This window comes from Aythya fuligula, chromosome Z, assembly GCF_009819795.1.
Source record: "Aythya fuligula isolate bAytFul2 chromosome Z, bAytFul2.pri, whole genome shotgun sequence".
Lineage (NCBI taxonomy): Eukaryota > Metazoa > Chordata > Aves > Anseriformes > Anatidae > Aythya > Aythya fuligula.
Window position 1 is genome coordinate 26,422,239 of NC_045593.1, and position 26,965 is coordinate 26,449,203.

At 40.4% G+C, this 26,965-nt stretch overlaps 1 protein-coding gene and 1 non-coding gene across 2 annotated transcripts; both read right to left on the reverse strand.

Moving 5' to 3' along the window:
* Window positions 1-1,344: 1,344 nt before the first annotated feature.
* Window positions 1,345-26,890, reverse strand: ANKDD1B (ankyrin repeat and death domain containing 1B). Its single transcript, XM_032206566.1, has 15 exons — window positions 26,767-26,890; window positions 22,644-22,747; window positions 20,513-20,611; window positions 18,559-18,657; window positions 18,362-18,466; window positions 16,572-16,670; window positions 14,855-14,953; window positions 13,413-13,511; window positions 12,373-12,471; window positions 11,206-11,304; window positions 7,891-7,989; window positions 6,219-6,314; window positions 2,588-2,786; window positions 1,740-1,871; window positions 1,345-1,403 (listed from the first exon to the last, which is right to left on the reverse strand). Exons 1-15 carry the CDS (start codon window positions 26,888-26,890, stop codon window positions 1,345-1,347), a joined length of 1,611 nt encoding a protein of 536 aa, XP_032062457.1.
* TRNAN-GUU lies at window positions 10,055-10,128 on the reverse strand. The gene has a single exon. It is a non-coding gene; the product is annotated as a tRNA-Asn (tRNA).
* Window positions 26,891-26,965: the final 75 nt, after the last annotated feature.

Sequence of the window (26,965 nt, forward strand, 5' to 3'; positions counted from 1 at the left end):
GTTACTAACACTTACTTTTGAGTGTGAATTAGATTTATTATTCTTACATATGCTTTTACTAAATGTACTTTACATACATATTTGAGTTACATTTGAGTATGCTACAATAGCATACTTAAATGAAGAATAACAGGGAAATGGCCTTCACAACCAGGATGTGGTTTAGGCCATGTGAGGTAACTAGAGTCAATCAAAATGTTAAGCATTTTCATTACTTAGGCATGTCACAGAATGTTGCAAGAGTTGATAGATACTTGTCAGGACCTAAGAATTTGTAATTTAACTTGGATCCCTAATTCCAAATGCTGTGGATTTACCAGCCTGCATCTCTTGTAGCATGGATCTTGTAGCCTGCATCTCTCTGGAGCATGGTCAAAGCAGGTTGCATGTGAGAGGGTGCTTAGACATAAGACTAAGATACAGATTACTGTTTGTATTAAAAAGCTGATAGATAAAGTTCAGTACAAAATAATGCTAGCTATGGTAGAGAAGGCAATGTTTCAATACTTCCAAGATATGCTAAAACTGTTTTTTTACAGATAGGAATATGAAGTATTTTTATGATTTATATATTTTTAAATATATATATATGAATATATGAAATCTGTTCAGCAATCGGAAAACCTTTAAACATTAAGCAAGTCACTACCACATACTAAGTTAAGACATGAACAAGAAATAGATGATCACTGTGTTAAGTGTTAAAATATCAAATATTCCAAGTATGTAAACAAGGTTATGCCATGACAGGAAGTTCTGCTGCCAGCTGCAGGTGGTTTTACAAGGTGATATTTTTGTTTATTTTTACTAAATAAATGCTGAAGAAGAAATGTGTCATAATCCTAGCACTAGTTAAACGTGAGAAAAGCTCTCTCCAGTCAGGAAAACTATTATCCTAGTAAGACTTTATAAAAGCCTGAATCCCAAATGGAGCCAGGTGCCAACCTATTTCTGGAAGTGTTGATTTATACACATGATTTTCACTTATTAAATTTATTTCAGCAAGAAAGCATCTCATTTACATTTTATGTCAAAAACAAAATAGCTTAACTGTGCAGTTCCAATATGGAATTATTATGTATGTTAAAGCAGGTGTAGAAATTGCAGGGAGTTGGTTCATGCTTAACAATATAGCTGAAAATTATCAGCCAGCCATTCACTTTAAATCATTATATAGCAAAGCATATGAGAAGGAATTAACCAATATTGCAGGAAAGCAATTTCTAGCTTGGAAAAAATCATACGGCTTCAAAATGTATTTTAGTTTCCAGAAAAGTTGTTTGTATGTGAAAGTCTCTTTCCTTCTGGCGTCTAATCCCATTATGCAATGTTCTGTCAATGAACTCATGAAATTTCACATTTTCTGGAGTCCACGTCAGTGCTACTTTGAGCTCTGATCTTTTCTGTAAAAGCAAAGAAGAGAAAATGCTTGCTTGGCAGGCTCTGCTTTTTTGCAAGGTCAGCACTCATCTAACTGAAGGATAACCCACCACATTTCAACTTTGTAAGACAAAGGAGGGAAGCAAAATGCATATTTTCTGCTTCCTTCGGAAATCTTGTCTCATTTAAACTCCCTTCCTTGTCCAAACTCAGCCCATTCTAAGGGCAGGTTCCCAGAAAGGAAGACAGCATCCTTCATCCCTGCCATGGTCACATCTTCCCCAGCACAGGCAGGGATGTCAGCGCCTTGTAGTCTCGCAGAGGACAGGGTAATATTCTCTCTACACCACACAACTTACCAGCTAAATGTCGAAATCCTGCTGCCACCAAATCTTCATATATATGCTTGACAGGATTCTGATGAGCCAGCAAAATACCGTGTAACCAGATGAGCAGCATTCTGTGTCCATGTTCTTTATAACTTTTTTTCCCTATGCAATACAAAATCATTTGTCTGTCCTATGCTGAAAACAGTGTTATTTTGTGCTTTTGCACTTTTAGAGTTACAAGAGGTTTTTAAAACCAATGCATTTGCTCTCACTTCCTTTCTCACCCAGCAGCAAAATGAATACTGAGAAATAAAGGTTAAAATAAATAAAAACAAATTTTATCCTAAGGCTTGAAAAGATGAATCCAATACTATTATATCATAAAGTTAATTTTTAACTTTCAGTTTTGTGTAACATGTGGAAATACACCCTGGAGTAATAGTAAATGAGTGCAAGTGTGCTGTAGAAGTATTAATGTCCTGGCACTGAGATACCTGAAAACAAAGTCACAGTTTCAGGACAGTTAGGAAGCTAGAGTGCAAACAGGGCCCTCCTGGCTCATGCAGCACTCCAGGTCCTCACTGGCGTGGCATGTGTCCTGCAGGACCCGTCCATGCTGCTCTGCTCCTGCTTTTGCTTTACAGAGAGAAAGATTTCTTCAGGCCAAAAGGGAGAGCAGGACTGGGCTGTGCTCCTACAGCGCTGCCTCCCCAGAGCCAGGGGCGAGTGTTGTATCCATCCACTGCTAGCTTTCATACACCAAATAAAAACAGCACAGCCAGCGTGTATCTGTCATACCCACAGAGATGAAAGAGCAGCTCTGTGCCTTAACGTGGTTTCTTTAACTTGCACCTATCCATCCAATTATTTATTGTTACCTGTCCATTGTTCTTCAATAGCTCTAATGTGTTCATCTGTGAACTTCCAGAACAGGGCCAGTTTTTTCCATTCTTGGGGCTTTAACTGATTGTATGCCAGGTTCCAAAGGGAGGAACGAATTTGCTTGGTCTGTATACTGTGATCTTGTTTAAAGGACAAACCAAAGTCCGACCAGTCATCATCATGACCTACATGTGCCTAAAAAAGAAAGCAAGTGACAAACATTGTGGTAAAGGTGGGAATGTTTTTCACTCAGCATGCAGTGAACCCTGTGTGTGTACAGCAATACGTGACTACTGGCAGGAGATACGCTCGGTGCAGGTAAAGGAACCATATTTGGATAGAAGTTGAGCTCTTTGGAAGCATGGCTTTATAGTTTTAGGACTGGAAATGACAGAAACAAGGACCTCCTGTGTTTATTGATATGTATCATTAAGAGCAAAATAAAGCTGCCTCTGGCACTTCATACGCGATAGCAATTAACAGCAGGTAGAAGTTGAGCCCTTCAGCTGTCTGCTTTACAGGCCACATTTTGAACGTGGCTGGAGTTCAGCCACAGCTGTTCCTCATTCCTCGTGCTGTGTACCACCAGCACGGCACCTGTTCTGGCTGCTCCTGCCTTTGCCCTGTCAGCCCAGCTCGGCTGCAGTGGGTGCAAGCAGTCACCTGGTGGCAGCTGTGTGAGACCCTGGGTATAGCACACAGAGCCCCAGCCTGCAAGGTGCAGGCACTCATTGAATCTGGATCTAGTTTTATTGCCTGCACAAGTAAAACTAGATAGCTACCAAAACCAAAATTCCAACTAAACAGCAAGCATTTTACCCTCCAGCCTAAAAATGATGTTGCTAGGTATTCACTGATTGCCCATAACAGAATTGATGAGATTGGTGCGGGTTTTTTTTGTTGTTGTTTTATTTTTTCCGGACATCCCTGCAAGAGCCATGCCCAGCAGCGATTTCACCCCAGTTGAGTGATGCCCAGGGAAAAGTCTTATTCCTAATGTAGGTAACATCAAACTACTTTGATACAGCGTATGCTAGGCCTGCTTCAGGTCAGTCTTCAAAGTGAAAAACCTTATCTTTTTCAGGATGGCAAAGCAAATAGGGTTATTAGGGTTTTTTCCTAACCTTTTGAGAGCCTTGTGAGAAGAAAAAAAAAAAAAAAAGCAACACTCAGTTCAGTAACTAATTATTATCATGTATGCTTGAATCCATTTTTCTTGATGCAGTCACTATCTCATGCTTCCTGACACGTGCAGCATGAGGTTTATGACAGGCCACGTGAGCGCTTCAGGCTCTCTCCAGTACCGTCTATCTTTCATGAGGTTTAAAAACAAACGAATAGAACACCACCACCACCACCACAAGCACACACACAGCAACAAAATAAACAAAAATAAAACTGCTTTTTTCTCCTCCCTTTGCAGCAGCGCAGATTCTCTTTGCTGTTAATTGTGTGTCTAGGCAGCAGCAGTGTGGGACTGTAAGAGCAGCTTTCAAATCTGGTCAAAAGCATTCTGGGAAGGGTTGGGTTGTAGCCATAAATAGGAAAAAAAGAAAAAGGAAAAAAAAAATAAGGATAAACAAGGGAGAACAAGACAGCCTTTCACACACATTTGAGTCACGTGCACTTCCTCACAGCAACATGACATTTCCTTTTGTAACTAGAGTGTTGTCACAGCTGATGAGTCTGCTCGATATAATAAAAAGACAGTTGCCACAATAATGGTGTAAAACTGTGGTTTGGTACATGGCAACAGCAGCAGAGCAACTTCATATTCCCTAGCCGTAACATCTGAGCCCTGCCCTTAGCTTCAGGTAAGGGAACCAAGCACGTAGGTTTCTGTTTCCCTGTGTGTGTTGAGCTTCTGCAGGCAAACCAGCTGCTTTAACAACTTCACTTCTCCTCAGGCAGTTCAGCAAACAGTGCCAAAAGGTCAGGAGCATTATGTGCTTGCTGCTATCAGGCTTGTCATATCTTCTCTGGCAACAAGTGACCTCACTTCTAAATTCCCCTTTAAGCCACTTAAACCATACTGTAACTGACAACTCTGGACTGACAAGTCAAATACGCGCAACACATGGAGTTCACAGATGTGGTTTTCATCATAATAATTGATCTAGATCTGTGATTTAACACCACAATTCCCTGCGACTAAGCATTGCCAGTTTGGACACATGGGGCTGGAAGGGGTGTTAAAAGGCCAGCTAATTCCTGTGCTCAGGCAGGATCAGGGATGCTTATACCACCCCTGAGAGGCTCCTGTCTGGCCTAGTAAAGCAAACACTGGCAAGCAGGAAGCAGGAACAAGAATCAAGTTACAGACTTGTGAGGCAGCTTAGCAATGAGAGCGAAAGAGCAGTGAAACTCAGAGCTACACCCCAAGACTGAATTCCTTCTGCTGGCCCTGCCGGCTCTGGTGCTCACAGAACCACTTGCTTTACATAAATAAATAGTGTCAGCATCTTCCTTCTTCCAGTTCTTCCACAGTGGATGTGACAATAGACATCTCTTACTGCCTACAAACAGTATTTGAGATAGCTTGGGGATTTTAAATTGTATTATATCAAAGCACAACAAATTTAATCAGTTCTCAGTAAATGCACATAAACCTGTGGGTCCAAATAAGAACACAGCAACCCAATGCAAGACTAAACTATTTATGGAGCATTAACATGCCCTAAAATTAACTTTCATCTTCCTTTGAAATACGTCCCCTTCATCAAGTGTAGAGGTATAGCAGGTGTTTTGTAGCTCATTGCTATGACTGTAATTAATGGAATAAATTAACTTTCTGCATATTCTGGATGGTAGCAATTAATACACCGTGAATTCTCCTGAATATTCAAAACCCATTTGGGATAAGTCTGACTTTCAGGGCAGGTCTCCAAAGGGGTCCTCACCAGAAGCCCACCTCCAAATGTTCCTTTGGTTGTAAAGGAGCTAAAGTCAGCTCATCTCCTTCGGACACTTATCTACTATAGGGCACAGGCAGATTCACCGCCAACAGGGGATAGTCAATGCAAGCCAAAATAGTTACTGGCTTCGGCTGACTCTCAGCCCCTTAGGGAGGGCCATCACTCAGCAGCCTGCGTTTAAATAATCATGCCAATTTGGGAAAGAATTTTACAAATTGAGACAATCTGAGGTCATTCTAAGCCGTGTGATCACTTCACAGCCTTGCCTGGCTCTTTCCCTGCCTTCTTTCTTGAGGTTAGTAATTAACGCAGGCCAGACAGAAGAGGGAGCTCCCACCGCAGCACTGAGCTTTTCACAGCAAAGTAAAATCAGACACCTGCTCTCCTCCATTTTTCAGCCACGGATTTTGCTGTGCCGAAGGACACCGGCCTGATGCCGGTGGCACAGTTTGAATTTGGGTCAGAATCTCTCTCCACCCCTTTGCAATGCCTGTGGAGCTCGGTGCAGAAAAATGAAAAAATCTGCCTACAGCTTTACTGCTGGACAGGGATAAAACCTGAACAGGGTAAAGGCTTTCCTGTTCCCAGTCCTTGATTTATCAAGGCCAGCCTTGTAGACTGCCAAAAGCAAACCAGGCAAAAGACACTCTAAGATCAGAATCAGCTTTTCCCTCACAGTTCTCCTCAGCACAAAAAAAAGGATGTCTCTTACCTGTTCTGTGGCATAATACCTTTCTGCTTTAATGATCATATCTACAATTAGGGCATAATTGCTCCTTGATGCCATGGCTAGTGCAGTTTTTCCGTTCTGCAAGCAGAGAGAGTGAATCAGGACATGATCTCACATATTTGAGGACACACAGAAGAAAGACATGAGCTTCGCTTACAGAACCCCATCTCTTTATTTTTTCTTCTTCAACAAAGCATGTCTACTAAAATTTTATGGCTTCAGCATGGCTGCAATCAAGGCTCTCCTATGCTTTGCATGAGCTGCATCGTCTGCATTGGAAATCTACTTTAAGAGCAAACCCACATCTTGTCTTGGGCAGTAGGAGATTCTGGGTCACAGAAGGAAAAGGGAATGTGGGAATGACTTTCTCATAACAGCTGAAGGCAACGTCTCATGGACAGTGCAGACAACCAAAGGAATAAAAAGCCATTGTTTTAATTCCAGCCCACATGACTGTTCAGTCCATTTGAGCCTATCTCAGTGACCAGCACTTTGGTGTGGAGGCATTTCAGCGGCTTCTCAGGGTTCTCTCTGTACAGTGGGCTTGCACTGAGTGGAGATACCCCAGGTATGAATATTCAGGGTATGCTCCACAAATCAAGTGTTAGGCATTCCAGAAAGTTAGGCCTAAAAGAAGCTAACCCCTTTACTGGAAGGCTCAGTAATAAAATAAAGTATATTAAAAATAAATACATAAATAAATTACAAGTTCTTTTAACCCTACAGCTATAATAAAATTCCCTGATGGATACCTTTTGAGTCCTAGCTTATGGCTCTGCTCAAGGGAGTTTTAATTTTTAGGAAATCATTTAGGAACCCATTTTTAGGAAAGCATCACACTGGAAGCCATGAATTTATGTTTCATAAAAATCCTTCCAGCATAGGCATACCTAGCAAGTACAGAGACCAGGGACTGCAAGCACTCCAACCCTGCAAAGCTGCCCTGTGCTCCCTGGGAGGTGGGGCTGGAGGCAGGGGTGCCTCCAGGCTCCTGTGCCACTGTCATCCTGTGTGCACATGTAGCACAGCAGTTGGGCACACAAGGAGCACCTCCTGGCTTTCAGTCACTTCCAACCACAACCACACCTGCAGCAGGTGGGCAGGAAGAGCTTCCAAGAGAGCATTCCCACTTGCAGCTTGCAGAGGTGTGTGTGCTCTGTGGGCTGAGGACTCTGGCTGGGGGAACACCATGTAGTCTACACAGGCTCCCCTTTTTCCTGTCTGATGTTCTGTACACAAGGATGGGGACATCTCTGGTGTCTGCGTACCAATTCATTGCAAAGGTGGGGCCCCAAGGTTCATGTCAGGTTACCAAAAACAGAGGTAACACTAGTTTCATAAAGCTTTACTCTTATCAGGACAGCTTTGTACATGGAAATCATTTTTAAAAATGATTAAATGGCTGGATTTTGCTCATGGTGTGTTTCATCACATCTGAGCTCAAAAAGAGCTCTTGGCCAATACCATACAGACTTCTGCAAGCCGCAGGTAAGGCAGCGTTAAAAGCAGACTTCCTTTGTAACAGCTAACTTTTGGCTGCACTCATTTTACAAAGGATGACTGGAAACATGTGTTTCCTGTATCTCTGCGAAGAAGGTTATAAAGCGAAATATAAAGCTACATAAGCTTTGCATATGTAAGGAGTGTCATCTACCTTATCCATGGTCTTGAGGTCACAGCCTGCCTTCAGCAACATTTCCACCAGCTCCACATTGCCAAGATCAGCTGCCAGATGCAGAGGAGTTTCCTGCCTCTGAAATTAATAACAGCAAATAAATACAATAAACCAAAGTCCCCATAGGGGAAAAAAAATGCATACAATCTAAATCTACAGAAGATCCACAACAAGAGATGGCCCTGGCTAGAAAATACTGAACAGAACGAAAACATTTAACTTTCCAATGATCTAACTACTGGCTTTGTTTCAGGCAAACAAGACAGCATCTGGGAGCTCTGCAGGAAAAACAGACAAGAGCTCCAGCTGGGTCAGGACAAAGCTGCTGTTATGCACCTCTAACAGATTATAATGTGATTTCTTCCTCTACCTTCTTAAAACAAGGTGCTTTGGATAGAGTGATTCATGCAAGTGCCAACTGCCATGCTAGCCTCTCAAGTAATCTTTCCCTGCTGAAATTCATGCAGAAACAACTGGACAACCTTGATTTTCAACAGCACATTGTGCTGCAGTCCGTGACAGGGTTTCTTAGCCAGCCCTGCCACAATATGATGATATGGAGTGTCCAGTGAACCTTAAACCACAGTAAAATAAAATGAAACTAAACAAAACAAAACAAACTTTACAAAAGACCAAACCATTAACATAAAGCACAGGTCAAGGAACATTCAGTTTCAAGTCTAATCTTTTGGCCTGAAATTAGGGTTGTGTGGTCTTTATGCAGCTTCATTTACCCAAATAAAACCCATTTATTTACCCTTCTACAGAATGTCAATAAGAAACTAGCAGCAAGTGCCCTGGGGAGTTTATCAGTCTAGTAATAAGAATGCATTTCCTATTCACTAAGAAGTGTTTGCCTCTTGTTCTTTTCTTCTACTATTTGCACTTACAGGAAAGTATTCCAGATGTCTATGGGAGAAACGCAGCAGCAAATGTGGTGTGTTCTCATTTATGGAAACCTTGTGTAGGTGGACATGTCCCTTAGCACATTTCACATGATACAGCAACCTTTTTTAATTGAAGGTTTTGTGACTGCCATGCTTTCAGCTGGGATGATAGAGTTAACTTTCTTCCTGGTAGCTGGTACAGTGCTGTTTAGGATGAGAATAATGCTGCTAACACGCTGGTGTTTCAGTTGTTGCTGAGTGGTGCTTATGCTAAGCCAAGGCCTTCTCAGCTCCTCATGCTGCCCTGCCACTGAGGAGGCTGGGGCTGCACCAGGAGCTGGGAGAAAGGTGGTTGGAGATGTCTCTTCACCTTTAGATAAGTATTAAATCCCACCTTAACTTCAGTGTTGTAGAGCCATGCACCATGACCTTACCTACCAAGAGAGCCAGCCACAAGATTCTACATAAAGTCTCACAGGAGCTCTTTTGGGAATACACGTGAAACTCCTAAATTAATCTTCAGCAGTTAAATGCACCATGAGTTGGGACAAATTACAGATTCCTTGGAGACTAATTCTGGCCAGTATGGCAGGGAACATCCCTGTCTGTCAGGTGGGAGGCGGGATATGCCTTGCATGGGCCTCAGCAGCCCTGGTGGGACAGTCTCTCTCTGTCTCTTCCAAGGCCAAGGATAGGAAAGGTAGGTGCCATTCTGTTCTCTCTCCACAAAACATCTCTCAGAAGAGAAAAGGAGAAAAGATGTAATTGTTAATCTTCTCCATGAGATGGTTCTCAGAGCGTGGGGACAGCAGCTGTGAAGGGCCCAAATACCCTACAATACAAGAAGCTCAAGGCTAGTGCCTTTGTCATGGCTCCCCCAGGCAAAGCAAAAGAGAGTAGTAAACAACACTCAAAGAACAAAAACTGAAAACAAGTTGACATGGGATCAAGCATGGAAACATGTGAGGGAGTTTGTAAATTGGCAGCCACAGTAAATACATTGTCATCAGCCAGTGGATTAGCAGAGAGGAAGGCGTCCAGAATCTGAGGGGATTCATGGTTGGTGGTGGTCTACAGAGACATGGACAACAACCTCCAGACACAGTCCAGAAGTGTCCCACAATCCATGAGAGTGGGCAGACATGCAAATATAGAGGACTCCTCTCCCTCCATGGTGGGGGCCATGATGCTGTGGATCAGCCAAGAGGCCAAACACCATGGACTCAGGTCCCCACCTGCAGGAAAATGGGCACCCACGTCCCTGGGTGGGCTCGAACCACCAGCCTTTCGGTTAACAGCCGAATGCGCTGACCGATTGCGCCACAGAGACCTGCGACATCCCTCCTGAGGGTGATGCTGTGGGGAGGGGAGGACACGCAGAGTCACAGATACTGCCTCAGTTGGCTTGGGTCCTCCACCTGGCTGTGTCCCCTCCCTCCTCCTGGACATCCCAGCCTCCTCACTGCAGGGCAGAGCAAGGAGCAGAGAAAGCCCTGACACTGTGCAAGCACTGCTCAGCGACAGCTGAAACACTGCTGGGTTATCAATGCTGTTTTGGCCGCAAATCCAAAACATGCATTATGTGGGCTGCTATGAAGAACTTTAACTCCATCCTGGCCAGACCCAGCACATTGAGAGAGCAACATACATCCAAAGAGCAGAGAAATGCTCCACCTTCCATTAGGGAGCTCTGATTGCTCTTTCAGTGCACTAATCTTCATGGGATTTCATGGTTTCTTAATGAGAAAGGCTGGAGGGAACCTCTCAAATCTCAAATGACATAGGTAGGCCTTTCTAGAACTGCCATTAATTAACAGCTCCTGAGCTGACCAAGCTTGTGTGCACAGTACTAGTTTTCAGCTGGATAACTTCAGGTTATGAGAGCCCGAAAGCCTGCCAGAAATCTCTCTCTCTGTATACCTTGGGAAATGTACACTGCCAGTTATTGTGAGGGGAAAAAAACAGATCTGCCAGACCACTGACAGTCTGCACTGTGCTTACCTCTACAATCAGGTTTGAGACATTGCTGTCATGTTTTATGCATGAGTCATACCACTTGAACAATAAATTAATCCAAATATTTTCCTAGTATATAACATTTTGCTATCTGTACTTGCACAAATACTACTAGCACAGCATGTACCAGTGACTAATACGTATGCACACACACAAAAATACAAAGGGGAAACTGCCTCTTAAACTGCCTCTTCCCTTCTGTTTTTGTTTTTGCTGTTGCTGTTTCTTTGTTTTTGTTTGTTTGTTTGTTTGTTTTGTTTTGTTTTGTTTTGTTTTGTTTTTTGATACCTTGAGCTCATGAGGAGGAAAAAAAAGACGGGGGGGGGGAATAAAAATCCACATAATCTCCTCTTTAGCCATGAAGTTATTATTAATTCCCAGTTTTTCTTACATGATTTAAGAAGTTTATATCATGATTAGCATCCAAGAGTGCTTTTACTACCGGCAGATGATTATTCATGACTGCTAAATGAAGCGGAGAATTCTTCTGCTGTGGAGGGAAAGCAACAAGACGATTAGGTGCATTTATTAGAAGGCCATTCAAGCAAGAAAGAGCTTCCTGCTAAAACCTACCCTTACTGACAAAATGCAGGGTGTGCTCCTGCAGAGCCGCAGGGCTGCAGACAAGGCACCCCAGGGCATGCAGCAGTGCCAGAGGTCCCACTACAAGCATCCCTCATAGTGGGCTGCTCCTGCCGCAGCTACAGCAGCTGGTAAGCAAACACTGCAGGGGAAGCTGCAGCTGCTGAGAGCACCATGCACAGCAGTGTGCTGCCACGTACAATTGCAGCAAGGCATTGTGTACATCCATGCTGTGCTGCGCTGCTGGCCTTAGCTGAGAGTGAGGAGTTCGGTGCAATGTTTGTGTTCCCTCAGAAAAATGGGTTTGCCCTTGTTTGAACAGGCTGGAGGCAGAATAATTCTGTGTTGAGTATGCAGCTGTCAAAATCTACTTTCCAGGAATAAACTCCTGTAGCATACTGCTACTGTAGATATCCTTCATAATAACCTGGCTTGCTGTAGTAATTATAAAAAACAAGTTATAGCTAGAAAGAAATTAAGTTTTTATATTTGAGTGATTATTCATGAAAATAACTGGGGCACAGGTCCAACACCAGTCACTATTCAACCAGCAGATTGGCAAGATCACTTTGCTTGTTGTACCTGTGACTCATCAGTTTCTGTTAAATACAGCTAAAAAATAATTCCATACCAATGCCAGACACCAGCTCGTTAATCTTTATAAACCACAACCATTTCTTTGGGGCTACAGAAAAATAAATAAAGCTCGCACACAGTGCTCAACTGGAAACATTTCCAAAACCTCAGTTACAGTTTTACAGGTTGCTTCAGCTACAGAAACCAGTAAGAACAACCAGTGCAAAAACAGTCTGATCTTTAAAATAAATCATCTCAGTCACATTACACAACAGGCAAAATACAGTAAAAATAATAAAGGAACCACTTGGCCTTATTCAGTATTTGAATTCTCAAGGAAGTCCATAAAGACAGGGCACACTGAAGAAACAGCAGGGAAATTGTATTGATACACACTCACCTCAGGTTTAGGGGCCAGATCAATATTCTTATCAATAAGAAAAGTAACCAAAGATAGATGTCCATTCTGAATTGCAATTTGCAATGCACTGCTGTTGTTCTGAAAGAAATATTATGGGCAAGAAATGTTTTTTGTTGTTGGGAAAATAATAAATAAATGGTACTGAAGACAGCTATCAATAGAGAATAGCCTTTCATTTATATTGGTGTTATTATCCTCCTGTATGCACCTGCAAAAAAAGGCCTCCCTTTGGTAAAACGATGTGATTGTATGAAGTAGGCCACCAGTTACAGCTACATGTTTTTGTAAACACTGGAGGACCTTTCCGTTGTTAGCACAATGCAACAAATATGCTGAAAACATCAGTACTACACAGTCCTTTTCAATCTTTATTGGCAAAGAGATAATTCAACATTGTCAGCTTTACTGGGGGCATGGACTACAACAATCCCAATGTATCTCCCAGTCTGTTAGTTCAGTTTGACTTTTAACAAGCCATTACAGTCACATAACACATTAAGAAAAAAAAAATCAATAGAAAATGTTCTGTTAATAATTCTGCTAAAACAAACAAGCTCTCACTCTGCTGGAATCACAGGCATTGCTGCAAATTCTTGCAACAGGCATGCCAGGGCCATTTAACACATCTGAGCTGGACTGGAGTTCAGGAACCAGATGTGGGGAAGAGATTTGTCATCAGTTCAGGCGTATAAGCTGCCAAAAATGAGGTTTTTCAATTGCCCTACATGGTTACATTTCCTAGCCATATGTTTTACTATTCAATTGACAGTAAATAAAAAAGGCCCACATCATTATTCTGTCAAATATATCTATGCTAAATTTCTTCCACAATTAACATTCTTTGCATTCCCAAATTTATATACAAATATATGTGTATGCATGTATATATACACACACCATTTTATAAAAATAAGCAGAGCAAATACACTGTGAGTACACACAGAAGAGAGAAGACAAAGCCATTTCCACAGCCCAGGATGTGCCAGCAGCAGTGTACTGAAGGGATTTTGTGTACATACATGAGTTAAAACGTTGATGTCACTCCCTGCTTCCAGTAACAGCTCAGCACATTTTTCATGACCGCCTTCAACAGACAAGTAAAATGGTGTTTCTCCATTCTAGATGAAAAAAAGGGGGGGGGGGGGGGGGGGGAAGGAAAAAGGAAAAAAAAAAAAAAAAAAGCCTGTTACAATTGTTTAAGCCATGTAATTATAAAAATTATAAAGATTATAAAGTTATGACACTACAGAGGTTATCTTTATCAGGCTCATCCAACTCAATAAAAAAGGGGAGATGATCACAAGAGAGCATAATGTGAATGCTCCCAAGTCAACATTTCACTGAAATGGCAACTCACAGTTAAGTGATGGGTGACAATTATGTTGATATTCATAAAGCAAAATGTAAAATACAGATAACTATTTTACCTGTCATGGTTGTTCTCCTTCCAGAGAATATTACAATCAACAGGAACAGAAACAAAGATTCTGGGAATCAATAGCAGTGCCATGGCTTTCTAACTGATTCCCATCTCACTTTCTACATACAAGGAGCACTTTTAATAAAATTAATTCTGCTGCATATTTGTTTCAAACCACCTCACAAGCCCAAAGTCTCCATGTCTTCACAAGAGGTCTCTAAAATAAGCTACGTCTGTGTAAATGATCAGCACAAGGATCTAAACCCTGTTTCTAAGACCGGACAAAAGTTTACAGAAAATTGCTCCAGAGCTTCAACTTTCACAGAAGTGTTCATATCTCCTGATCTTTCCTTGCTTCAACTTCTACCACCACCATTTCAGTAAAAATGAATTTATTGTAATATATAGCTCATGGTGGGATAAGAGTGACCTGGTTGTCCACAGAAAGTAACATCTCCAGCGGGATGGATAGGTGACACCACTAGCCATGGCACAGCAGGGACACAAGCAGCATAAGCTTTATGTGCAGAAATAACACATTTAATTAGTCAAATATTGGAAAAAAAAAGGAAGGCTTCACATTTCAAAAGAATTCCTGTGCCTCAACTTTGGACGGCGGGGAAAAAAAAAAAAAAAAAAAGTGACAGCAACAAATAAACACAAACAGACAACCTGGAAAAGAGAGAACCCTTCTCCCATAAGCTTTTTGCTGAAAAAGGAAGAGGAGAGCCTTAGCAAGGAGTGGATACACCTTACTCCTTTCTTCTGCTGGACCATTTTCTTCTACAAATAAATAGGGCATGCAAAATGGAGAGGAGGTCATTGCATGGGGAACAGAGGACAGAGCAAGAGACATTGAAGAAGCTAGCGGAGCTGAATTTATTGGAGGAGGGACAATGAAACAGGACATGAACACACTATGAAAGCAGCAGTTTTTTCCATTCAGTGGAAAAAAAATATTCCTTTAAAGTGTAATTTGTGATTTATTTATTTTTTTTTCAAATCTCTAACTTTACTTCCTTCAGTAATTTGTGTCCTCACCTGATTGAGGTCATTTATTTCCTCCCACTGTTTGAGCAGAATTTCTACAACTTCACTGTGTCCGTTTTTGGCTGCTAGGTGCAAGGCAGTGTTTCCTTCCTTGAAATTAGGGTGTCAAAGAAGACATTTTAGAACACAGAATAAACCCAAAACGTCAAGGACAACAAACGTTAAGGACAACAAACAAAGCCATTTGTCCTTCTGTCTCTCTCTTATATACAGGGCAATGGTGGCAAACCTACAGCATGTTTCAAGAGCCAGGCTTATTTGAAAAGAGCATTTTCTCATGCATATAGTTGTGACCTTGCTGGTCTGGATGGTTGTTAACACTTTGAAAACTGCAGTGCATTACTAGCAATAATAATAATAATAATATCTTAACTTTTAAAGAATGAATCAGAAAAAAAACTCTTCCTGTAAAAACTCTTCCAGACGTATTGACTTAAGGATTAACAGACAAAACCTAAGTAAGTATATATGATGCTGTTATGGCTTTGATGCCAAGGCAGCAATCTTTAATCCTCTTCACCATCAGCATGATTCTTCATTAGCCAAGTAAGAAAAATATGGTATACCAGTAAGCAAATAGACATGAAGGGCAATCTAAATGATTATCAGGAACTGCAAAAGCTTCTGAGCTAAAAGACAGTGCTAGCATAAGAACAAGTGTAAAACTGGCTAGAAACAAACTGAAGATAGAAATTGCGAGAAGGATCCCGACCTTCCAAGAAAGGAGATTCCAGAACAGCTTTCCAATGACACTGTTAGTGGGGAAAAAATCCAAAATTCTTTTACAAAAAAAAAAAAAAAAGTATATTTGTTAAGGGATAGGTACAGCTGCTTTTAATGACCCAGGAGTGGAGTTTCAGTCCTGTCTTGTTACCTTCTCACTCTGTAGGATCACAAAGTTTAGCTCCCATGACTGCTGCTCTACACATTCAGCCTGCTAGCTGCCTGAGACAAGGCTGTCTTTTTACCTTTTTTAGTAGACTGCTTAGCACAGCAGAGATCTGGGTTGAAAGGCAGCATTTAATAGATTACCAGAAGACCAAAATGACAGCATGACTTTCTGAATGCTTGTTTACATGGCTCTATGAACACGATTTCTGACCTTTTCACCATTTTTTATATATTTGTCCTTGCAATGCCTCAGGCAAGGAAACACCAATGTGCTCAGTCCAGTAATAGTGACGTAAGGAATAAAGAAATTTAAAGGTGGACTTTGAAAGTTAGTAAGACACCTTAAAATGCAGAGTCAACAGCAAATTCAATTAGATTCAGGCATTTATGCACTCCTGAAAAATCCTCACACATGTTTATTTGCCTTCTGAAGTACTTAAATACCTCTGAAAAGTTAGCCACTCATCAGTGGCACACAGACACAGCTGAGTGAAGAAAATGGAAAACCTGATGTCCCAGTACAGAGGCTGGCACCTTCACCTCCAGACTTTCCCTTTTCTTCCAACAGGCAGCATACGCCAGTCTTGCTTTACATGAATTATTAATGATGCATATGGAAAAGTCTTCTGGCAATGGGACCACAAGTTCCACTGTCTTCCCTTAATTACTGAAAAATCATCATCCTTGTGTCATTGATGGTCCAACATATATCACTGCCAGCACAACAGCACCTGCACAGCTTATTCATACTGCTGGGTTGTGCAGGAACTACACAGAAACAAAGTAATCTCTCCTAAGCATGAAAAGAAAGCATTACCTGATCTTTTTCAGATGTGAACAGCTTTAGAGCAATCAAGTCATTTATCATGTCAACATGGCCTTTTTCAGATGCCAGGAGAAATGGCTTTCTACCTTTCTAGAAAATAATCATGGAAAGAAACAGAATTACTGAAAGCTTCCAGTTACCAGATATATTACCTATATATGCACCTGTTATTCCGCATAAACACTTATATATAATAATGACTAAGTTCATCAGCAGAAAAGTATGTATATACAAGAAAAGCAAGAATTTTTAAAAAGCAAAATTTTGTATTGCAAAAAAATCCCAACAAATTATACATCTTGTCTGTCCTGAAGAAAATATTTGAAAACTGATTGGAAATGGTAACAAATGAGTTATAAAGATTGCTCAAAATATTTAATTATTAATTATTCATGGTATTAAACTATTCATCAAAAGGACGGTTTTGTTAAATGTCTGAAGATGCTCAGAAGCAGGCACTAATAATTTATTTTCACGGCCTAACACACTTGAATCTGAATTCTACAAGCACAGACCACAACAGCTTCGTCTCAGAAACTTCATCCAGGAGATCTGAATTTAATACTGTACATTGTTTTTTGCTATTGTTGTTTGTAGGTAGTTAAGACTAAACAACAACAACAAAAAACTTATCCAACTATTTACAACTCAGCAGTGGAAAGTAATCCTGGTACAATAATACCACTAGTCAGATGGTGAGACCATCTAACCAACTGTCAAAGGCTATCCGATAGTGGCCTATATTAAAAATCTAATTAAAAAATGCAAGAAACTATAACATAATTTTGATACAGCTTCAATATAAAGAAGACTCCTTGAAGTCCTAAACCACAGGGGTTTGTTTTGTTAAATAAACTCTTCTCAATATCAGCCTTGTCACGTGCAGACAGAACTCAGAATTCAGTCAATACAAATAAAGGCTCAAAAAAAGCATGGGAAAGAGTTGCTGTTTTGGTGACAGATCCTATAAGAATATTTTTTCCTCCTGTAAAGATACAATACCCTACCTAGCTAAGCAAGCCTTCAAAGCGAGATCCCAACAGAGTGTGAAGGAAAACTACAGGCATAGCAAAACACGATGAAGACAAGGCCCTGGCACTGTTGAAGTGTTGAAGCAGCCCTGTGGTAAGGCTGCATGTGGTTTATACTCCACTGGTGGAAGAAGCCTGCATTGTCAGCAATGGACAAAACCAAACCACTGGTACTGAACCCACCAGAGGAATGTGTGGTACCTCTGCCAGGTATTAAAGAAAGGGCAGCCACATCTATGGGCAGGGTGCACAGGCTGATAACAGAGGAAATACGAGAGGATGCACAGGCTGAGACATGAGAGGATGCAAGGGAGGAGAGGCAGGGGGATGCTCATGGAGGAACCCTGCACCAGAGCAGAGAAACAGGATCAGCAAAAAGAAAACCACCTTGGACAGGCCCCAACCCCCTCTGCCTCCCAGCACCTCACCAATGGGCCAGTGCAAAGGGGAGCAAGGGAGGAACAGCCTCTAGAGCTCACCTCAGGCAGGCACGCAGGGAGGAAAGGTGCTTTCTCTACGTGCCTGTCAGGCAGTTTGTCACACTTGTTTCTCAATACCCAAATCAGTAATTAAATGTTTATGCAAGCTGTAATAAATCTAATTTCTTTGGAACTCCCAAGCCAAGATTGTTTTGCCCACAACAAATGCCTCACAACATTAAAGGAATAAACAGGAAAAAAAAAAAAAAAAAAAAAAAAAAAAAAAAAAAAAAAAAAAAAGAAAAAAAAAAAAAAAAAAACCATATTGTACCCCATCAGGCTTGTTCAAGTCAGTCAGATGAAGATCTTGGAGAAAATAATCAACTATTTTAACACTGTTGTTCTGGGCTGCAAAGTGTAGTGCATTCATTCCTTCCTGAAAAACCACAAGCAACTCTGTAAGAATGGGTTTGATTTTTTCCCAACACTAACATGTTTACAGTTGATAAAAACTTGTCATCAACACACCTCATTCTTAGCCTTTTGATCAGCGCCTGCTTTAACTAATTTTCGCATTACATCCAGATTTCCAGTCCAAGCTGCAAGATGAATCACTGTCAGGCCATGCTTTAAATAAAATGAAAAAGTCAGAAATTAGCACCAAAATACATCCCGCCAAATTTATTTAAGCTTTTTGATTAATGCAGTGTACAAGCGGGGTCTGTTCCACAGGCACTAGAGCATCAGCATTATCAGCTGGCAGTGTGAGTGAGGTTCCTCTCGCTTAAATTACACTAGAGGCTTAGGCTCCCCCTCTCCCTTACTGAAGGCCTGGCATTTCCAGACAAGGATTTATCCTGTTCTAGGATGGAGGAGTGAAACTACCCAAAAATGTTTCCATCTCTCCCGAAACTGTGTGATGACCTGAGGGAGCCAGTTCTGGGTGCAGTGAATTACATTTTGGGTTATAATGTATAACAACCCTATTTCCATGAGTCACCATGATTTTCCAGTTAACTCTGTTCTTAAACTTTTCTTTCCTTCTCCCAAATTCTCATAAGAGTTTGACTTCTTCACAGTATGTTCATTCCATTTCTTATCAACTGCAATATCAATCCAACTGTCAAAAAGTACATGAATCACCATCAAATATAACATCTATTGTCATAATAATTAAGCTCTGTGTGCTAAATATAATGGAGTGTTTCCAGTAATGTTTGAATAAAGATGGAGGAATGAAGGAATCAAGGAATTTAAAACAGCCAATAATTAAAAGGTAATCCTTAATTAGAATAATATTCTGATTGTTTAAGGGAACCCCAGCATTGGGGGGAAGGTTTATGTTTCCAAGCTGGCTTCAGTGCACCCGACCCAGCTATTTAAAAAAATATATAAAAAAAATAAAAATGCTCTGAGTCACCTTAATGCCTGAACCAATCTGAAAAATAATTTGCCATGAAGAAATGAGCAGTGCCTTCCTTCTGTGTGGGACACGCACTGCCCAGGCAGTGCAGGACAATGCTCTAAAGCAAATGAAACAGTGATGAACAGTGGGTGGCTTTCCTACACTGCAAGTGAACACAGAGGCCTGTAGCTGCCAGCTACTGGCACGGACAGGTCTCTCTCATCTGATTTTCATTCCAACAGCAAATAGCAATGACGAAACTTTCTCCCTCCCACCAGTCCCTCCAGCATGGAATTTGTCTTCTTCATTTTTTTTTTTTTTAATAAATAAATACTGCAGCATATGGTGGATAAGAAGAGAGAAGCAAGTGGTGTGTGTGTGTATGTAAATGATTACTCTATTTTCATTACTTAGGATGAAATATATGCGTAACTCATATTATATAACAACTAAACAAATAGCTTCTCTGGAAACAAATTGCAGCTCACTGGAAAACTCCTAGCTTGAATAACCTGTTTATTAATAACATGGTATATAACATGGTCATGGCATCTGAATAAAACCCTGCGCTGCAAATTGCCATCTGGCCCAGCCAAATTAGCCGTAAACTGATCAACTCTGAAAGTCTCGGAGGCTGCAGAGTAGCCGACAGTTTTGTATCATGCTGCTCACAGCAGAAAGGGGGAAGGGAACACAAGCAGTCATTTTCTGAGCTCCCAGCAATCTCTGGATCCAATTTTTACTTATAGTGATGACTTTCATATACAAGTGGCCTCTTGATTAATGATTAATGATTAATGATTAATGATTAATATGTAGCTACCACAGAGACCAGGTGTTTGTGCAACCACCGTTGTTCTTACACATGCATTCAATATTGCCAGTGATCTGGGCACTGTTTTTTACACTACTGATGTGGGTTTTTTTTCATTCAAATGTGTGCAGTCTTGAAAAATAGAAGCATTTACAGCAACCACCTAATTTTGCAAAATGCAGGCTGTAAAGGAAATATTTACCTTTATGTTTCCCCTGAGTTGTTGCTACACTGTGTGAATCCAAACATGTAGAACAGCTCACCTGATCTGCCATATCGAGTCTAGCTTTGTGATGGAGAAGAAAATCCACCGCAGATGTATGGCTTCTTGCAACAGCAAAATGCAATGCTGTGCGCTTCAGCTGAAATAAGCAATGTTTTGGTTGTCAGATACACAAAACAACTCTTTTCCTAATGCAAATGTCAGGATTTCTGAATTCTCTGATTAATTAAATTCTCTGGTTAATATATGCATACGTTTTCATATTTCCCCTGTAACTTGTTCTTTGTATTTCTGTTCCCTTGTAGAGGATGTAGGTATTGATCATAAAGATTTTGTGCAGAACCTGAACAGTTTAGTTACAGAGTTGTTGTATGTACCAAAATAATCCCTTGGATGAAACACACTGTCAAAGTGGGATTAAATAATCATACACTGCCTAGAGGAGACGCATGCAGCGCCAGAAGCACCCATGTGTACTATTTTATTATATAGTTGGATTTGAAAACGTTGAGGACTAGATTTACACAATTATATTTGCTTTTCATATCCTCCTCACATTTTACTGTATCTCTGCGACACATGATGAGGTTCCTCTCTCAATATTGAGTCACCTTCCCAGACTGAGCCATTATCTATGCAAATGAAGGCTTCCACCTTGTGAACAGTGAGTAATTTTAAACAGATGAAACAGCTCAAGGCTTACCAGAAACATTTAATTAATTTTTCATTAAGGTAACTGATGGTGTGAATCTAAAAGAGATTGGTTAAAATGAATTAAACCTTGGTGGAAAGAGTTTCAGTTATAATTGAAGTGACCATAATTGGATTTAACATAACTCACTGAGAGTTTCCATATGTGACATAAGCATTTAACTTTGAAAGTCAGTTTGGATTTGTTCTGTTGTGCTTCTATGCAGATCAGCTGACTGATTCATTTATAACTCTAAATGTACAGCTATATGAATTAAAACATAAACAGGTGGGATTTATGCCAGGAAAAAAAAACGCTTGCACAGAAATAGTTTTATCAGCAAAACTAGCTGAGTTTTGGCAGCCTTGCTTATTTGGCTTGGAAATACAGGGGTTGGAAAAATCAACATAAATGCAAGAGCTGTTCTGCCAGTATAAGCTAAGTCCCTGCTATGAGCATCAGTCAATGCAAAATATCCAAGCACGTATCATACTATAGACCTGATTTAAGGATGAGAGAGTAAAGATTCAGACTCCTGGACTGGAACTATATTTAGTTTAATTTCCCAAATTCTGGAAAACTGTAAGGAAGCAAGAATATTTTGAGTGACTGGGCTCTGTGGTCACCTGCTATATATTTATAGAAGTATGCAATTAATTGGTACATGGTCACTGTTCAAGAGTGTTTGAGTTCTACTCAAAATAAATCTTTATCTCCATCTCTTTTTCACAAACAAAAAAAGGAATGCAGCTTTACTTTCTCCGTGATTCCCCAGTAGGGTGAAATGCATGTAAGCACAGGAAGCAATGTTTTTGCTTCTACGAGTAAGGTAATGTTAGGATGTTCATGAGCAAGGGAATTATACATAGCCACTAAGAGCAAACCATTCTCCTCAACTCCTGCATAAATACTGGGGACCTCTGTGTTGTTGTCCAACTACCTCTGATGCACAGCACTCTACTTAGTTACTGTGAAATGTGTGTGTCCTCAGACTTTGGAGCTGGTATCAGCTAAGAAATGTGTTCTTGTCTATTTATGGCAAATCTGAAACCTGATCTCAGTGTGAAGCCAGAAGCTGTGGTAGCACACTTCTGTGGTTCCATGCACACTGAACAGTAACACTTCACACCAGCATCTGAAGTTTGTAATATTAGCAGCACAGTTTCGTTCTCAAAGTGACTGTGAGGTTAAGTCCTCCCCTTCTGAAAGATGGGGAAACCCAGGGAATTAATTACACAAGAAGGCAGTCAGTAACAGAGCAAGGGCCACAATTTAGAGGCCCTTAGGTCCTAATTTTATGCACAGCCTAGTGGCTAAATGCAAAAACCTGTGAGTTATGCTGCATGAAATCCTACAGTCCATACTGGACACATGAAACACTGGTTAGTCATCTTTAGGATTGGGACCCACCCAGCTCTAGCCAGCTGTGTGTCCGCTACGCAACCCCCTGAGCACTGCATTTTGGGCACTTTATACTCACAGTATCTACAGCGTTTATATTAACACTCTTTTTAAACAGCTTTTCCATGGTTTCCAAATTGTTCATTTTCACAGCACGTTGGAATTCTCTTTCATCTGGTAATACTGTATAAAGACATTCAAAATATATATATATTACTAAAAAAAATAGCCTTAACAAACTTAAAGGACAGATACCATTCTTTCTTCTGTTATTTGTCCTGGTTTCATACTTTATGTGAATCATTTGCTTTTCAAAGTGGAAGTGTTTCAGGATTATATTTTTTTCTTCTAGAGACATCTGGCTGATGTTTCTAGTCTAAATTTTTAAGTGCAAACAGAAGTAGGCTTTTCACAGCACAGACTACCATTATTTGCACTGCTCACAGGAACAAGAGTTCATTTATGAAGCTTCTGCCATCAAAATGGGTCTCAAGGCATTTTATAAACCTAACAATGAACAGTACAAACTCTAGCATTTATTTCCTATTCTTGGAAAAGCTGTTATTTTGCAACAGAGCACACCACCAGAATACATTAAAATGTGTAGCAGTGACCATGCTTCAACTGTGTAGGAAAAGAACAAAACAAAATAACAACAACGACAAAATAAAAACAGACAGAACAAAACCAAACAAAACTAAACCAAAACAACAATAAAAAACACAAAATTAAAAGGGGAAAAAAAAAAAAAAAAAAAAAAAAAGGTCTACAGGAAAAAATTGTGAATAGTTGAACTCAAAATTTGGCCTGAATGGGGAATTTACTATTAAGTTGGGACCATCCTTTAATGTCTCAAGCCGAAGATGAACATCTGTTCAGCCAACTGAAGTAGCTGTAGCATGCAAATGGACAGCTGTAACAAAACACCTCCACAAAACTCAACAAATATCTAGTGACCTTGGAAAATAAAATACCAGTGTCTGATCATGAATTTGGCCAACTTAGAGGTCAGACTATTTCCCTATCAGCATGTTTCTGCCTTAACATTTAATTCAGTACTTGAGAGAAATTATGGTATCAGTTTTAAGATATGCTTAATTCAGTAGCATATCACACTCAAAATGTTTTTCTTTTAGATACCTTCTTTCTAGAATATTTTGACATGAAAGCGAAGAAGGCTGCTTGCCTAATGACATCAACAAGGAGGACAGTATTCACTGTCGAACTAGAAACTGCAGCAATTATTTCATCCTTAGAGGACTCTCATGCAAATCTGTTCTGCTGTATTATGTCTAAGTTCATTAACAACTAATGAAAATACAGTTGAGGCTGTATGGCTGCAGAGTATACTAAAGAAAATCAGTATGGCAGTCACTTAATTGCATCTTACGCATTATATGTGATTATAATCTCAGTGGAAATAACCACAGTTGTACTGTACAAAACAAACTAGAAACCAAACTGGACAGTTCCAAAACAGTTTCCTGCTTTTTTATGACACTAGCCAAGCACCTCAAACTACAGAAGCATCCTCCCAAAAGTCCCTTGAAATCACAGAAGAGTTTTTCTTGTCTTATAAAATGAGGGAAAAGACCAAAAAAATAAACAGTTGAAAATAAAAATGCACCACTGGACTAAATAGCTAAATAATAATACTGCTATAGACGACTGTGTTAGCTTTCAAGCATTAAAGGCAATAACCAGCTTTCACACCAAAACAGTGGCATGTTATTATAATAGAGTGGTCATACCCAGTTAGGGCAAAAGTCCCTTTGCACCAATATTCTGCCTGTAGCAACAGCTGGCAGAAGATCCTTTGAGGAGAGTGTATGCACTGGACAAGGCTAAAGTGATGTTTCCTCAGAATACTTGTCTAGACTCATACAAAACAAACAAACAGGTATCATAGCGTTAATCCTATTTCCTTGATTTCTCTGTGTCTAAAACACATTATTTTCAAGTTTTCAAACAGACTGTGTGTCAAGGGAGTTGCATTCAGCTGGCATCTTCGACAAGGAGCGTGGCTGGCAGAAAAATCAGCATTGCAAACAGCAGTCTTTGCAGAATAAATGCCTCACTTGTAGTTTTCATCGTCTATACCCAGAATTAAGTATTTCCACTCCCTTGATTTCAAACATGGGTAACAAATGGTTGTAGGATATCTTGTTCAAAGCACGTTTGTGGCAAATGTGGAAATAAAACTTTCTGCAACAAATAACGGCAATTAGTTGCAGTTCTGCCACATTCATTGCTATTGTCTGCTGATGAACATTCGCATATGTGTCTTACACGAAGATGCGAAGATAATTGTTGCATCCCAGGGCATTCAGGAACAATCCCAGCAGTTTACTTACTCCGCCTTCAAGAAACAAGAGGAAGCAGTGCTTTTATTTTATTTTATTGTTTCTGCACAGCAAGGACAATTTTGCTTTTAGCTCAGACAAAGAATTGATGACTGATTTTTCTCTCCTGTGTGGAAGTCATGAACTGGAAATACACTGTTAAAAATTAGACTTTTTTTTCCCTCCCTCAAGGTTTTATGTTTCTTAGCAGTCTCTCTCTCTTAATACTTCTTAGAGAACCAAGAACAGCAGCAATCTAGACACACCACTGTGCTCTTTTTTTTTTTTTGCTGCTTTTGCAAAATGATTTTTTTTCATGCATGAAATTACAAGAGCAAAGGGCTGTCAGACTACAGATTTATGGAAGCTTTCTATCTAAGCTGTGGTCTCCAGAATTTGGCACTTCTTGCATTATTACTAATCACTTGATTTTCAAGCAGAGGCAGCAATCCACTAACCGTTTGCAGCTGTCACTCATTTTGAGTTGTTTTCCTTCACTTCTTCCCAGAAGTTTGACTCAATGCCTTAGCGGTTTCATAAGAAGTTGTATTTTATTTTCAATTTTACTTTTGAGGTAAGTAAAAATATTAATTTTAACAGCTGATTTCCTTTTCAGACAGTCCTATCCACAAAGAATACATACTAAGATTTAATACAGAGTGCTGAATAACCCAATCTTTCTTTTCTCTTGGGAAGGCACGTAAACGGGCAGTTTACTTCAACTTTCAATTGACCTGAAAACAGAAGGTCCTTCTCAACAGCAATTCAAGTTTTGAAATACCTTCAATTTCCTCATATTCAAGTCTCACTTCACAGTAGGTGGCTTTGATCCATCTTTGAGTAACAGAACAATCAAGGACTGTTTCCACTAAAGTAAAAAATGAACTGTAGATTTCACTACTCACAGACAGGATCATAAGGAATTTATAATTTTTTTATAAATTTATATCTTTCCCTCTTTCCCCCTACTTTTATATTCCTCTTGTAGAATCCACAATATGAAATCTGCCATTATCTTCAAAAGAACAAGGGAAACAAACAGAAATTTGAATTGGCTGAAGAATTTTAAGGAAGGAAAACATAAAAGTGACAAAAGTATTCCAGTTATTTTCACTGTATAGTTTCCAAAAAAAAAAAAAAAATCACTTATTTGATGTTGTGGTTATTTATCGGTATTTTCATGTTTGTAACTGAAAACAAAATGACTAATGTAGATGTTTTATAGGGTCACATGAATCTTTTACCAAAATAATAATTTTTCAATTCAAAGAAGTCATGAGAAAATTTTGTATTGAATCCAACAGTGATATTTTATTCACTGCTTTTCTTTATCTGCCCTTCTTGCAAGCTGGGAAACAGGAAGCATGACCCAGAACAGGGTTCAGTGACTATCACACTGAAATCACAGGACACAGTCACAGCAGAGTTTAATAATTACCATTCAGTTTCCACAAATAACCCATTTTCACTATTTGCAGCCCACGCTGCTGTGGACTGTTCTTTCACAGACCAGCTTGCAAGATAAAATCTCGAGTCTACCGTCAGTACACAGCACACCAAGTGCAACGAGACCAGAACTCCCTCCCATCACCATGTGCATCCCCACACAACGCAGAGGCATTTGTTGGCTGTGAAACTTTACACGTGCTTAACCTCAAGCATGTGCTAACCCCAGCGAGTGCTCTTGGACAACCTGGGTTAAAGCAGGGTGCCAGGCGGATGGCAGGACACGCTGTCTCTTGGAAGATGGATGCACCAAACCCCACTCAGGATCTCATATTGACAGCTCCTCTCTTCCCAGTGCAATGCTCAGGGTCACTGCATGGAAGCCAGACCTCCCGTCAGTCCCCGCACACTCACAGCTGTTGTGGTTGGCCACCGCTTCTCCACGCATCACATCCTCCCTGGCACCAAACAGGTGGCTCAGCCCCTTCATCATGGCTGGCAGCTCCTCTTCCTCCTCCCCTGAGGGAAGGAGCCCCATGCCGGCTGCCGAGGGAGGTGCCTGGGGTGTGTTTTCCCTGCTGCACCGAAAAACCGGTTCCTGGGGCTCTGAGTT